At 31.5% G+C, this 17,162-nt stretch overlaps 1 protein-coding gene across 1 annotated transcript in view; it reads left to right on the forward strand.

Annotated features, from left to right (window-relative positions):
• The first annotated feature begins 16,435 nt into the window (after nt 1-16,435).
• The window catches only part of LOC111623447 (ELAV-like protein 1), a 27,737-nt gene continuing 27,010 nt past the window's right edge, over nt 16,436-17,162 (forward strand). Inside the window, exon 1 of the mRNA XM_023366029.1 lies at nt 16,436-16,459. Coding sequence (XP_023221797.1) covers nt 16,451-16,459 — 9 coding nt within the window. The 5' untranslated portion in view covers nt 16,436-16,450. The remainder of the gene's footprint in view (nt 16,460-17,162) is intronic.

The raw sequence follows: 17,162 nt of genomic DNA on the forward strand, positions 1-17,162 counted from the left end.
CTAAGCCTATCGCGTGTTTAATTTAACAGAGACTTATCACAATGCTACTGGCAACATTAAAATGATAGAAGATTGCATTCTGATGATAGGGTGCGTTCGTTAATAGCGGTCGCTATGCGTCTCCGCTACTACGGGAGTGCGCTGCTGTTTGTAGGCATTTAGGAACGACGGTGAAAGAAAGAAAGATGGCGGCGCCCGGCACTATCGATAGTATCGTGACGGAGGAATCTATAATTGTAACATATGAGCTTTTAAAGGCAAAAGAAGAGTCCCAATTGTAAAATTTAACCATAAAATGGATTATTTGTTGAAAGAGCATTCAAAATAGCCACGAAAAAATTAGAATGCCGGCTACCATCCGAAAAAAAGTCGAAAAGACACTTACATCACCTGCGCTTTCACAACTTCTAAATTTTCATTCATAAAACCACATAATGGACCCCCGAAACGAAACTATCTGAGCCATGGAGGACGCCATGTTGCTTTCCACCGCAAACTACTGCCACAAGCGGCCGTTTTTGCCGTTCGACGGCGCGCACTCCGACCGGAATTTAGGAACGCGTTCCGCAGGAATTTTTAAACGGGTGTCGCTCGCGCGGAGTTACGCGGAGGAATAAAAGAACGCACCCATAGAAGTGTCATTTTTATGTTACCAGTAAGTCTGTTATCTATACTATAGTATTTGAGATATTAGTTTTAACAGTTTTAAACGGATATCTATTTAAAACTTGGAAAATTAAATCGAAAAGAGTTATATTTTCGATTTACTCACATCCTCATCTGTAATTTAAAATTATCATGTTATTAATTTTTTTAATAAACCAAATACACTTTTTCTTTCTTTATATATGATATAAAATTTAAAAAATGTAATTACGAATAATATTTTTTAACAAAACAGTAGAAAACAGCTACAAAAATGCTTGAAAACGGGAAAAATACAGTACCTACAAACTTCTCGCCTAATAGCGATTCTCACGCCAGCTGTCGGCAACTTGAGACATTAACTCTACTGGATAGCATTATCGCAAGGACTCTAGTCCGTTTGTTCATAGATATCTATCAGTTTTAATTTTTAGATAATTATTAATTATTAACATAAATTAATATTTTAAAATTAATTATAAGTAAAAATATTTATAAAGTTAAAAATGTTTATAACAAATTTAATTTTTCTCCAACTATTTTCATTTTATTTTATTTTTTTATTTTGACAGAAACATTCAGCGCCATCTACAAGTTTAAAAACAAAAGTAAAAATGGCTGACACGCTCGCTAACATTTCGAGTGTGGAGATCTTGCAATCAATGAAGGTAAACACTAATTAAAATTGCAATAATAACGTGAATTATGTAATAATTATGAAGTATATACTCAAAAGTTTTGATTAGATTCAAGAAAATTTTAAAAATTTACCAATTTTTACCGGCTTTTATCTCGTGATTAGGCCTATGTTACAGTAGACAAATAGCATTGTGTCCATTACACTAATTGATGATTTAAACATTAAATTACGTTATTATAATTAAAATTTATATTATTTACGTGCTAAACGACGTTTAATTGTCTATTTTCAGGCATAAATTGTTATAACATTGGTTAAATTACCTTAAATTAAACATTTTCCCTGATAAGTTGCCCTCTAGCATGATGAGATGGTTAATTTGAAGTATATGAAGTGCTTGTACTTTTATTTAAATTATTACTCATTAATTCAATGTAATTAAATAGGGTAAGATTGTGGATGCGAATGACACTATTGGGACTTTAACAGAGAATGCCCATAAGTGCAAAAAAGTCAAAGGAACCATACCTCTATATTTGACCCTTTGTGACATATCCAAGGCTTGCTGTCGCCCACTTTGACCAATGCTTCGCATGTACTTGTGCATTTGGCGCTAGCTATTGCTTGCACCTCGGTGTGTGCGTGGGACGAGTTCCTGCAGCCCCTAAAACAATATAACATCAAGTACTCCGTGAACAGTTGAGTGGGCTACTCGAAGCCGGCGTAGTCACCTGGGCTGAATAGTTAAATGCAATAGTCTTATAGGAGAATGTGGCAATTCCCGACTATGCTCTGGTAGTAGGTCAATTTATATCTCGTCAAGGATTGCATGTAGAGATGTGGTTCCTTTCACTTTTTTACTCCTATGGGCCTGCTGTACAGTTCTATCAACATTGTCATTTGCATCTGTAATTGTGCCATTAAATAGACTATAAGAATCATTCTGGTATATTTAGGTCAATAATCTGTTTATACAAATGTCAACTTACCTCAATAAAGATCCGAGTTTGATCCAGACATGAGTAACTCCTGGTCACAGTCTTTTCATTGTTGATTCTACTACATATCACTTTGTACTGTTATAAGTGAAATTCTGATCTGTCTAGTAGTTTTTAATCCAGTGGAACTCTGATTATCTGAATTGATTTGGATAAGTGGGTTAACTTGTAAAGAATGGAATCATGAAGTAGCATCGTGTACACATACTGTATTTATTCACCAATGTATGAGTAGCATTCTACTAATCATTGGAAATGTCGCAGCAAATAGGTGTCACAGTAACATGATGTAAGAGAATTGCAATTTGATGATGATGGGAGAGAGAAGGGCAAGTAATGGTTTGAATAAACAGTTCTACTGTATTCAGATGTTTTGCATTTATAAATAAATCCATCAGTATTCAAGCTGCAACATCTCTAGCAAGGACCTCTAAGCCTACTTAGTTTTACTTGCATTATATAGATCAAAGCATTGTTTGCATTCTCACCTTCACTGCTGACCCCAATGTAAGTCAATCTTACTTGTAATAGATGAAATTGCTAGTCATACATCCTTTAATATGTTGACTTTTATTGACAAACTGATCACTCTTCAGCTACACTAATAGAAATCTGGTTATTCATTATTGTTTTCTGGAAAATTGATGGGATGAGTGAAGTAGAATTAATAAAGCTTGTTATAAAACAAATTGTATTATATTAACAGAAATATCNTATATATATATATATATATATATAGATTTCTAAATATAGTAATTTAAATGCCATTGAATAATCATTTCTCCTGGTATTAAAGTTATAGATACGAAGTGCTTATTGTATTCTGATCACGCATTTGTTTTAATTTCGTTTTATATCATTGTTGTACATTCTCCGTTAAACCAAAATACAGCACTTATATTTTCGTATTGCGCCAATGTGGAACCACACGGTAAGACGGTGGCACGAATTCTGCCTTTCTATCACGTGACCGTCTCCCTATGGGATATCCCGTCTAATAGGAAATTAACTACAAATTATATACTGTATATGCATGCCAAATGTTAACACTTTACTATCATATTAACATTATATTTATAAATAATCGTGCAACAATATAAAAAAATTTTGTAGAATATATTTTCAAAAAAAAAAAAAATTTTCATAAAATAGCGATTTTGAATTAAACGTTTGACATTTTTTGAAAATTGAAAGCGCCATCTGGAATTTCATCCAGGAGCGACAAAGAGAAAGGAGATTTAGTCTTTATCTTTTAGATTTTTTTGGGTATGTGTCATAAGCCATATTGTAAATGAAATTAATTTTAAATAACTAAATAATATCTTGTAATTATTAATTAAATTCTACAAAGAAAAATTAAAACTATATTTTATTACTAAAAACGTGATTAGGCCTAGCGACCGCGTGGCTTCTTTCAAAATACGGTATGTATTAGCGTCATAATTGAAAGAAGCTAGTCAATTGTTTAATCATTTTTCTTCATTCGAAATTTAAAATTGCGTATCTTAAAATGGCGAATGCACTTTTTTTTAAATCAAAGTAAAGAAATAATGCTGTCATTGTTTATTTTATTTGAATTTCATCCAAATGTCTTCAGCATTATGTAACGAGTTGTTAATTAAGGGCATATTTGCACGCTGTTTATGGTTTAGCTAATAGTTTTGAATTGTGTTTGTGAAAACTGCAAAATATTGTGCATATTTGCATTAATAAAATGAATATTACAAAATATAAAATCTTTTCCTTTTATCTGTGTAATATAAATTTTTATGCATTTTATTATCGATGTGTAAAATTTATAATAGATTAAGTCCGTTGGTGTTTTTCTTTCTTTTTTTTTAATTTTGCAAAATTAAAGGCAAAATCTTATGAATTTAAAATAACGTTTGTCGTTTTAATAATTCATTCTGAACCATTATTTTTGTACCTTACTGCTATGGGTGTCATCTATCGGCAATAGTATTACTACATATGCGTGTTATTTATATCTATACTTTTCTTTCAGTCGTAACAAATTAAATTATCCGAAAAGTAAATAAGTTTCAATATTTTACTTTATTTTTTCTCTCGTTTTCAATTTTAATCGTATTTTCGTTATTTTATTTGTGTGCGTAACATTCAAATACATTGTGGCTATAGCAATGTAAGCGGCTAACTCTAAATTTTGCAGTTTTTCTATAATGGGGTATTCCTATTAAATTTGACACGTTTGGAACCGTAAGCGAATGTATAAATTTCCAAATGGTTGCCGTTAAATGGGGCCCGCCGGTTGCCGAGCGGTTCCGTTCCCCGAACGCTGGGAGTTTGGTCGTGGGTTTGTGCTTGGCCGGGACGGGCCACCTGTCTGGAGTTTTCTGGGTTTACTCCACATCTAACACTCAAATAGTGGCCAATTACCCTTAAAAAGACCCCCCAGAAGGCATTCCCCCTAGGCAGATTGCCCAAGTGTTACTTTCCTGTAATTTAACAAAACAAACAAATAATTTAACAAAACAAGTATAAAATAGCAAATGTTTGGTGGGCAATGAAGGTTGGTCCAATTTTCAAATCCCATTATCTAAATTACAGTTTCGTAGTTAGTTGCATATGGTTTTATACCCCGTGACATAATTTATACTATTACAAAATGCACAATAAATTTTCTACATTTTTTCCCACTTTATTTTCTGTTGTTTCCAGATTTTGTTTGTTGTTGTATATAATCTTTTAGAAGTTCAAAATTTTACAAGAACTGCCAACTATCTATTGTCAATTAATTAATTAATGCTTCTAGTTCCTTAAATATAATTTTATTAATGTTAGTCTAGATTATCGTTAATCAAATATTTATTGTCAGTGTTGTACAATTTTTTAATGAAATCTTTAGAGAAATCTCTTTTAAGTTAATTATATGTAATACATTATATATGTTTTGATATGTAAATCTAGATATTTATATAATTATTTGTGACTGTTAAATTATTTTGATTGACTCGCATAGGCTTTCTTTTGCAGTATTGAGAATGACATAAAATGTGTTATGCTATTTTTGATGTTATGTAACATTAAACATGGGTGTCTGCAGAAGGATCAAATGGAGCACTTGCCCTCCTCTGGGATCAAATAAAAAGTTCTACAAATTACCATCATAAAAGTGATTGATATGTATACCCTTGACCTTGGAATGCTTTGTTTTTTGTATTGATACAATACAAACTCTATTCTATAATCTCTTGCAGGAAAAAAAAAATTTATTGGTATAATTATTTTTCTTCAAGCTTTTCCTCCCCTGGAAAATTTTCTGCAGACACCCATGTTTTTGAAATAAAATAACTGTGTGTATTGTTTGAAACTAAGCATATTTGTGTTTTGAAATTGAAGTTAATATAGGATAAATTTCATAGAAAAAACAGATACATTTATTGTTTTACTGTCTACATCAGGGCTTCTTGAACTTTTTTTATTCACGACCCCATTTATGATTGTAATTTTTTTCGCGACCCAAAAAAAATATAAAATAAAGATATATACAAATTTGCAAAAACAATAATGGTGTACTACCACAGTTCACTCTTGTGTTACAATGGAACAGAGACAACTAAATACACTAAAAAGCGACAACACTACATTATGTCACACTACAATCAGTGTTGCTGAATTGTTGTCTCGCTGCACCAGAAGTGACACAAAGCGCAACTCACGAATCCTATGACACAAAGCATGCCATTTTCAAACTCTCACAAATTATTTTCAATATTTTGCATTAAAATCTCGCAATCGCAAGATTTCTCTAAGCAACCCCAAATGGGATCGCGACCCATAGTTTAAGAAGCCCTGCTCTACATAAATATTTTGAATTTTATGCAAATGCATGTTAAAGATAATTAGCAATTTTAAAATGCATAGAGCAGATTGTCATTCTAATTTTGGTTGTTACAAAAATAGGGTTCCAATTTTAAAGCGTATGAAATGTATTATACAGTATGATCATAACGCAATAATATAATTGATATTTATGGAGTATACTGACTCAAAAAAATGTTTACATGATGGAATGTTCTACAGGTAAGTTATTTGCACACAAAACACACTAACAATGAAATATGTAAATTATATGTGAATTTAGTGTATAAAGGAAGACATTTTTTTTTTGACATTTTTGTTTTTGCATTTACACTGACACAAATTAGGAAAATCATTTCATTCTTGTGGACTACATTTGAACAATTATTTTTCTGCCAATTTGTAGATGATTTGGACTAACTGTTTCTGTAAGTGGTAAGTATTACAAAATACAAATGTCACCTATTTTCTAGTGACTAATATTATGTTGTGAAATTAAAGGTCTCATTATCATTCATAAGAGTTCAAACAACAACAAAATATTGTGGCATTATTGGATCAAGGATTGTCAGTGTGGAAAATCATTTCAAGAATGAGTTTTAGCATTGATAGTGTTCCAAAATAAGGAAAAACAACTTGCTAGCTGTGGAAAATTTAAAGCCAGGATGACTTTTCTTTAAATGCTGTTCAGGAGAGGATCATTGTAAAAAATATAATATTAGGAAAAACAAACTGTTGTTTATGTGAAAAATGAGCTAGCAAGACATCATGGCATCAATATTTCTGTTCAGACAATCAGAAATGTACTAACACATCATGAATTACAATCATGCATAATACATAATTTTAAAGAAACCTTTATTGACTGCAAGCCATCAAAACTGAGAATGAATTTTGCTGAAAAATACAAAAACTGGAATATTGGTGATTGGCACTTTGTTGTTTCTAATGATACTAAACTTGAAAGAGATGGATATAAATGATGTTGGAAAACACCCACTCCAAAATTTGAAATTCTATAATGTAACTTACTACCATCAGTTAAACATGGATTGGATCTCCTTTGATTTGGGGATATATTACAGCCAATTGTACTGGTAATCTTGTTTGTAATGATGGTATTATGAATGTGGAAATATATTGCAATATTTTGCACTGTTATATTGAATAATTTTCAGTAGTTTTATCTGAACAAACAATGTGGTGATTCAGCAAGATAACAATCCTAGCACATTGCTAAACATACAAGAAAATGATTTGGATGAGACAAGGGTTGAAGTTTGCAATGGTCACCACAAAGTCCAGACCTCAATCCTATTGAAAATATATAGAATTTATGTAAGCAAAAACTGAATGATTTTTCCAGCTCCACCAATCAGCCTTGTTCATGACATTTGGAATTCTGTAAAACAAATTGGGATGAAGGTTTAGACAGTATGTCCAGGTATCCCTTGTATAACACAGTAAATACATTCTGAAAAAGTGCCGTATTATTCGAATCCATGCTATATGAAACAAAGGACTAATGCAAAACATACCGTTACATTCCATAAGTTAACAAAAGCATATTATTCTTTTTTGTTAGTAAGAGAAATATATTTATTAAAGCAATTGATAATTTATTTCCAATTAACAATTAATTAACAAGCACAGTTAAAAGTACTGTTAATATTAATTTTAGTTAAATGAGGGCATTTTCTTTTTACAAAGTATTGTCATCTTTTGAGATTTTTGTTGATCTTGATCGAAAATATCGGCAACATCTTTGTTTTTTTATTTTTACTATCATTTTATATTGATAAAAAAATAAAAAATATGTTGTTAATCGATAATTTGTTCTAGCAGGTTGCATTTGTTCAGTCGAGTATCAAGCAATTCCCCCCCCCCAGAATTTGTGCTCAAATACTGAATTGTTTGAGTTGGGAACAGTTTGAGTATCAAGAATACCACTGTATTTCGTTTGTCATTTTTATGAATGATTACTTACCTATACTTAAAAAAGTTTAATAATACTTACCTAAACATGTTTAAATAAACTGTACTAAATACTAAGATTAATCTATAAAAACAAAACAGAGTGACAGTCTTAAAGTCTGAAAGCAATAATGATGATATCTGGTTGATAGTTCAATTTTTTCCTTCATTTCCTATCAGTTCTTATTAAATAAACCTGACAAAAGGTACAAAAAATTGAAAATTTCAATATTCTAAAATCTGTGGGCAAACTTGAGACAACATGCATGCTTGCTTGAATAAAAAAAAATAAAATAATGAAGTTTACACTTAAAAATTGTGAAGTTTTGTACAAAGGATTTCCAAAACCATGTTAGAGCAAAAACCATATTGTAGAAATACCATGTTGTATGAGGGATACCTGTATTTAAGTTTGATAGATAACATATCAAAATGTATTTTTCTGATTCTGAAGGCAAAAGACCATACCAAATATTAATTACTCAACAAAATAAATACTTATATGAGAACACAAACTTTTTGTATGATAAAATATCCAGAGAATGATTTTTTAGATGTACAAGTTTTGACAGTTCTGTATGAGTTTATTGATTAAATACTTGTAAAGGAGTCAATGTCCGACCGTTATTTTGTTTTGAGGCATTATTTTACTTAATTTTCTTTTCGGGGTTCTTTTTTTTTTAAGGACAAACTCCTAAGCACATGTGATAAAGTTAAAAAGGCAGACTTAGTTTGCATCAGTGACTGATCCTGTAATGCAAAATCATGTAAATTAGGACAGTGCAGAGCTGCATTGAACATTGGATAAAAGACAGCACATCCAATACAGCCAAGTGAGGTAGCTCCTGGTGATGAAGGATGTAGACACGTCTGTGAGCAGCAATTAGCATAAGCTGTATACTTTGATGTATGTCTCTTTTTGAGGTGGAGATGACATTTTGGATTTGATATTATATGTACGCTTTTCTTTTGATTGATTGTTGATTCTTGTTGCTACTTTGTAAATTGGTTGAATATTCAATTAGTTAACTGTTGGTACAATTAACCCATTATTGTTTTTTCTTATTTCAATATAATAAAAACACATATTTATTGTGAACTGTTATATATATGTGGTTGTCGAAATTATTATTGTTTTTGATTTTAAAAGTTCAGGCCTGGTACTTGAACCCTAACATTGTGTAACCCCTTTTTTTTGTAAACGATGCATTACATACTATTTATTTAAACAATGAAGGTTTCTTTCTTTTAGATGCATTTTTTTTCCTTAAGACACTTCATTTGCTTCTATCATATATGTTGATAGAATTGTCGAAAAATGTAAATAGTTTTTTCTTTTTTTTACTCACTGTATCTGGATTCACTGGTTTAAAGGATGAGTGATGTTCTAGAAGTTGACTTTGGATGATTCAGCAAAATTCTAAAAGAATAAAGAAAAGTTGAAAGATTTGACGTCTTTCAGCCTTTTCCACTTGCAATAATTTAATTTAATTTAATTATAAACCTTTACTCATATTTACAATAACTTTGAACGTGTGTATGCTTATAAAGCTGTTGTAAATGTGTAATAGTATCTGTCTCTGATTATTAAATGATCAGATAGTATGACCTTGGCTGTCTTTACAGAAGTTACAAGTTTTAATTCTAATTAAATAAAAGTCAGTGGAAAAAGAGACTATTTTTATTGATAAGTAAGGATTAAAAAGCTTAAATCATAATGTAAATCACTCATCAAAATTCATTTCAAACTTTTTGTTGTAAATGCTGATGCTTGTTAATTAAAGATGATTTTTGAGTTGTAATTGCTGATTTATATAGTTATGAAGAATGCTTTTTAAATTATCTATATCAAGTTAGAAAAATAATTTATTTCCAATAGGATTGTGTGAACTTACTTAATTTAAATGATTACATAAGTTTTTACATTGAATTGGAGTTTTGAAAATACTTTTTAACGAGCAATTATTTATTGTGACATGCAGGGCTGCAATTTTTTATCATACTTTTAATTTATTTAATTTTAACTATATGCTCTCCACCTAAAATCAGTAGTGGCTTGCCCCTGTACATAATACTTTTCCTTTAACAATAGAGTTGTTCCAGTCATCTATCTAACACCTTTTAAGGGGAAATTTTTTAATTGAAATAACGTGACTTCTGGTTTGCATTGGAAGTTTGTATATAGTTATTCAGGGCCTCTCTCCCCTAAGGTTTCCATATCTGGTCTCATCTTTCATCTATTTAACTCCATTCTCAAGATTAAGGAAAGACAGATGGACAGATGGCATAGGAAGTTATAGATCTACAATTTTTTCAAATTGCAGCCCAATATGACAAAAAGTTTACATTTACAAGAACAAAAATTTACATTTACAGTATTTATATTTAATAAATGTACATATTATGAAGGATAATTGTAAATCTCCCAGTTTTTGTGCTTAGGACACTACAAGGCAGGGAAAATTGTAAATGAATATCACTCTTCGAAATTGAAAATGAACAAAATTGGATAATTTTATCTTGCCAAATAGATGAAAAGCAGAAAAGAAAGCAGTATTGATATACATTAGAATGTGCTTAAATGAAATAGTCTGATACAAAACACAAATGTCTTCTAACTGTAACACTGTGTTGAGTAATAACTGTCTACAAAAAACCTTTATCAGTGTTGTGTTTGTTACAATATCCACTAACGTTTTCGACCTCCACTGAGTTCTTCAGGTGCTGATTAAGCGACAATGCTTAGTCAGCACCTGAAGAATGTTATATTATATATTATATTATGTTATTTTATAATCTTGTGCAAATAACTTGTACAAATGCTTGGAGTAGAGCTCTGTGGTCACTACTGTATCAGTGACCAGTTTCTTGACATGGCCACCGGATCTCCAGGAGGAAGTTCATTGATAAATGCATTAATTTTCTCAAAGTTCTCACAGTAGAATACCACACTGTTTATCCAAGACCCCCAATGGATGACCACTGGACGGGGTGGTAATGGCAGTCCAGTTATGTATTGGTACAAGTGCTCCTGATTAGGAAACTTGAGAGCCATTTTCATTTTAGAAATGAAGTCATTGGCCTTGCTGTATTCTACACAAATATGTTCACATATTCAGTGTAGGGCATGGGCAAGACAAGTCACATGCTTTAGGTTGTTGAATATGCACTTCAAATTTGAAAATGCTGACATGTAAGATGCTTGATCTGTAACGACAAGCCAAACCTATTTGTACTGGACATCATTTGGCCACAACTTGATGCAAACATCATTGAAAGCTTGGGACACTAGTTGAGTTTGTATTTTTAAGTTGGTACATTTTGAGCAACATTGGTTATATATAGCATCCGGTTGGTGGTCAACAAGAACATTCAGCACATACTGTTTTGTGGAATCCATTGTTTTGTCCAGTATAGACACTACAGGATTGTATCTGACAACGTCCAGGATTTTAGATATTGTTTGATCATAAACTGGTTTCACATAGTTTTTTCTGAGTGGTCTCGTCAGGGACAAGCTTTCCCATATATTTCTGGAGAAATTACTTACAGGCTGGATTGTTTAACTTATATAAGGGTATATTTGCCTGCAGAAGAGCAGTTGTTAATCTGCATAAAACATATTATTAGCCTTCTGAGATTCTTCTCATCTTTGAAATGAGGCCCCTATAAATGTCTGCTCAAAATTCCTTCTTTTCTGTTTGCTTTCTCTGTTTTTACGAACTCGTGTGTCGCCTGATTTTCATTTCTTGGTGTTTCACTTCAACTGAAATCACATAATTGCAAATGGAACAGCAATGAACTTTTTCATCTCTGCATATGCCTTCATCTTTAAACTTGTTTGCTAAAATATTCAGTTTATATGCAGACAATTTTGCCATTTTCTAATGATGCCGACACCAAACAAAGGAAATTGGAACTGTTGCACTCACAAGTCAGGATTTTTTAGATGTGTTTTCTTTTCTAAGAAAAGAATAGTGTTGTAGATTTTCAGTGAATCTGTTTACATTCTTAGAACAACCTTAATGATTAGTTGTTTAGTCCAGAAAATTCCCCTTTACCTGCGTTTTTCTCAACAAAAGAAGAGAGTAAGCTAATTATCATATTTTTTTTCCTCAGCATACATTGACCAGTTTAATGAATTTGTTTTTTCCCCTCGAGTGAATGAATAAAAAACCACCAAAAACAAAAAAAAAAGAATTCTCAACATATTTGAAAATGTAAAAAAGGGGGAAGCTGGGTAGTTTGGGTGCTAGTCATCATTTTGGGGGCAGGTTTGCATTTTGGGTGCATTTGGATGCTAAACAATTTGGTAATGAGTGGATCTACTGCACTTAAACTGACATAGTTTGTCTTTTTACACTCTGCCCCTTTCAAAAATAGAGTGGGTATGGTACCTAAAAATTCGGACCTTAATTATCATGTAGACCTTGGTGTCCTTTGTAAGTAAATGAAGCTGCTTGTGCAAACAGGCAATGCATGAAGAGAAAATTTGAAAGAAATATATGTATAATTAATAAATTGGCCTTAAGCTTTTCAGGCAAACTATCTATATGGTCATGTGGTATGGCATGATCAGTAACATCTGCAGTTCTTGACTTGGGTTCCATTTTCTTTTCACTTGTGTTTTTTTAAATACTGAATAAGTTATTTTTTTACATATATATATATAAAGTTTAATGAATAAAATACCTTTTATTTTATTTTGTAGCAGTTATAAATTTAATATTTTGTTTCTGGTTAAAATCTAACATGGTATTTTGTTATCTTTTTGTTTTCTTTCTGTACTTCTAGGTTCCAAACACTTGTACATGAAAATTTGATTTGTGAATTATTAAAAGTAGGCGTACATGTGAAAATACAATTATCATTGTTTAACAAACTTGATTGTATTTTCACATATACTTTCATACTTAACAAGATGAAATAAAGAATGAAAGAAAAAGAAAAAAAATTAGCAGATTTTAACTGAAGAGAAACATTAAATTTATAAGAGTTTCCTTCATTTTGTATGTTTGAAGCATTCTGAATTAAAATCTTGTATTAGGTGTTCATAGTTAAATATACCTGTTTTTGCATATAAATACTGTCAGATTTATATTTAAAATATTGTTTATAATTACCCTTCCTTCAACTTTTAGTGTGTTTGTAAATGGCAAACTTTGCAGTTTCTATGGTACAGAGCCAAAATAGAGAGATAAAAATTCTACCTTAGTTCTTCTTTTTTACTAATTGCAAATTGAAATCTCTTATCTGTGCTGTCATGTGACTGACAAGTGCAGAACTCAAATATTTGCATAAGTTTTACATAACAGAGTACATCATGATTTCAAGTGTATTTCAACAGGCTGCTGCGGTTCAATTTCTAACTGTAATTGTTGAAAATAGCATTTGTCCTTAGGTTTGTCCAACAGTGTATTTATTTCTTTCATAATTATAACATTTAGTAAAATGCTATGCATAATCAACTGTTCTCAATTCTTTGGGTTTATTAGTTCATTAATTAATTAATTTAATTAATTAAAGACTTTGAGGTTGTAAATACTGAAAAATTATTTTCACTGTCTTTAAAAAGTAATTAATTTTTAAGGGAGAAAAGTGGTAACTATGTTTTTATGTTTTCAAATTGTGTAAAGGTGAAAGTAAAATGGGTATAGAAAGAAACTTAAATATTGCATCTTAAGTTTCTTTTTTTTGTACACACTGTATTATTTTTTTCCTGTTTTGAAAGTGTTATACAATTTTAGTTACTAGTAATTGGGATTTTTTTTTCTATCAGCAGACAACTGATGATAAATACTGTAAATAAATAAAATTAAATAAGTACATGTATTATGTTATGGTATATGTATCTAATGTCAATCTGTCATTATAAACTTTTAATTAATAATAATAATAATGGAACTTGTTTTTTTAATTGAAGGTGTTTTCATAAATGTTTTTTTTTTCTAATTTATGTTTTCTGTAGTTTTCAGAAGAATGTTTGTTATTTTATTCAAATAGAATTGTAATTTTCTTTTTTTGTTCTGACATCCAAAAATACTAAATCTTGTTTTTTTTATTGATAATATCACAGGTCTGCAAAAAAAAATTTTTCCAGCTGCATGAGATATTTTTGCTGAATTATATGTTTTAAAGATCAGAGATTCTAAAAATGACTTCTGTAACATCCCATCACATAAAGGTTTTTTGAAAAATAAAAACAAATTTATGATAAAAGTCTTATTTATTACAATGAACTAAATATATTATATATTCTTACAACTAATCAAAAAATTGTTTTTGATATTTATACACAATTTTAGGTCTACTCTTTTTTCTTATGACCCCTTTTCTTCTTCTCTTTGATGCTTCTCTGAACTCATTTCCGATTTCCTTCTCTGGTTTCTCAATTGAGCATCCAACAGTAGTCAGCTAACATATTGACATCCCATTTTCCTTGGTAACATCTCTCGATATCATGGACATCCTGGTGAAATCTTTCACCCTGTTCTTCACTGTAGGCTCCCAAGTTTTTGGGAAAATAGTCAATATGGGAGTGTAAGAAATAAACCTTTCAGCTCATCTTGCATCCTTGAGCTTCATACACTGCCAACATGCGTTGTACAATGGTTTTGTAGTCAGGGTCCTTTGTATTTCCCAAAAACTTATGCACTACATTCTTGAAAGAGTTTCAAGCTTCTTTTTCCTTTTCTCCCATTGTTTCCAAAAAGATGGGATCATATAATGGGGATGTTGACTTTTCACTGTGTATTCACCACAAACATAACAGAAGCTCTCTGAAGAAATTACACAACCTCTGCGAGCCACATTCCAGAAATAAAAATACAAGCACAGTAGCGTTCGAATGCTGGATATAAACTGTGTGTGGCATTAGATGGCCAGCGAGATACTGAATTTACTTAGCTTGTTGAAACATGATCTAATCCAACAGCAGGTTGTTTATATTTATTCCTAGTATCCCAGATAACATGTCAAAACATGCTCAACCTCACCAGTAATATTACTCACTATCATCTTTTAACCTGTTTTTACACAAGCATGCGACCTTCCTCCTAATGCTAAAACTGCTTAACCCATCTTCCCCATCACTACTCTCTTCAAACATTAACACTTTTTTTTTTTTATTGCCAAGTCCAGCTATAATTGATAGAATTAATGTGAGAAGTCTTTGTTTTAAGGCCATTTTTTAAATAAATAAAAAAAAANATTACAGATCTACATTTTAAAAATTATATTACTACTTTATTTAATAAAATTATGATATAAAATTTATATCCGTCTAATGTGCTTTGTTCAAACGTCATAACGGTCGCGACTGTTCGCGCTCCCGACGAACACCTCCCAAAGGGGAGCCGCCTATTGTTTATCGTCACTAGTTATTGATTCACAATAGTTCTGTTCTATATTTCTTCTATATTTGTTAATATGGAGAATTCACGATAGTTCTTGTACACGCGTATCAATAAGTAGTGACATTAAACAATCGGCGGCTCCCCTCTGGGAGGTGTTCGTCGGGAGCGCGAACAGTCGCGACCGTCGCCATGACAGTGCAATACTAGCAAGGGGGATACTATAGATTACCACCTATGGAATTTAGGGACTTTGAGTATATATTTGAACTCAGGGGACTGAGACAAGTTCAATGATATCCTACTTTTGGACCGGAGACGAAAAATAAGAAAGTTATCATACTTTTTTTCGGCGATCACGCGAGTCGCGTCGTTCTCTCCGCTAAGCCTATCGCGTGTTTAATTTAACAGAGACTTATCACAATGCTACTGGCAACATTAAAATGATAGAAGATTGCATTCTGATGATAGGGTGCGTTCGTTAATAGCGGTCGCTATGCGTCTCCGCTACTACGGGAGTGCGCTGCTGTTTGTAGGCATTTAGGAACGACGGTGAAAGAAAGAAAGATGGCGGCGCCCGGCACTATCGATAGTATCGTGACGGAGGAATCTATAATTGTAACATATGAGCTTTTAAAGGCAAAAGAAGAGTCCCAATTGTAAAATTTAACCATAAAATGGATTATTTGTTGAAAGAGCATTCAAAATAGCCACGAAAAAATTAGAATGCCGGCTACCATCCGAAAAAAAGTCGAAAAGACACTTACATCACCTGCGCTTTCACAACTTCTAAATTTTCATTCATAAAACCACATAATGGACCCCCGAAACGAAACTATCTGAGCCATGGAGGACGCCATGTTGCTTTCCACCGCAAACTACTGCCACAAGCGGCCGTTCGACGGCGCGCACTCCGACCGGAATTTAGGAACGCGTTCCGCAGGAATTTTTAAACGGATGTCGCTCGCGCGGAGTTACGCGGAGGAATAAAAGAACGCACCCATAGAAGTGTCATTTTTATGTTACCAGTAAGTCTGTTATCTATACTATAGTATTTGAGATATTAGTTTTAACAGTTTTAAACGGATATCTATTTAAAACTTGGAAAATTAAATCGAAAAGAGTTATATTTTCGATTTACTCACATCCTCATCTGTAATTTAAAATTATCATGTTATTAATTTTTTTAATAAACCAAATACACTTTTTCTTTCTTTATATATGATATAAAATTTAAAAAATGTAATTACAAATAAGACTTTTTGACACAACAGTAGAAAAAAGTTACAATAATGCTCGAAAATGGTAAAACTACCTACTAACCCAGTGTTTTTCAACCTCTTTCATTGAGTGGCACACCTATTGAAAAATAACAAATCGTGACACCCTTGACCAGCGGCGGATCTAGAATCTGAATAAGGGGGGACTAATGGGACAGATGAATTTTTTGTGAAAACGAATGTTACGTGCAAAAGTGTTTCTACGTGTTCAAAATCAAAATTTAAGTTCATTGAATTTTGTCGAAATACCTACATGAAAAATAATAGTCTCGCTATTGTTTTTTAAATATAGTTTTATTATCAAATATATCATCATTTTATATTATCATTTTATTGATAAACAATTTTTCTTAAGTTTTTTTATACTATTTTGATGCATATATAAAATAAATATTTCATTACTTTTTTCTTATCCTTTTCATATCAATTTAAAAAATTTCAATTAAAAAAA

Source organism: Centruroides sculpturatus, unplaced genomic scaffold (assembly GCF_000671375.1).
Source record: "Centruroides sculpturatus isolate CEXI.00-Female unplaced genomic scaffold, Cexi_2.0 scaffold315, whole genome shotgun sequence".
Taxonomy (NCBI): domain Eukaryota; kingdom Metazoa; phylum Arthropoda; class Arachnida; order Scorpiones; family Buthidae; genus Centruroides; species Centruroides sculpturatus.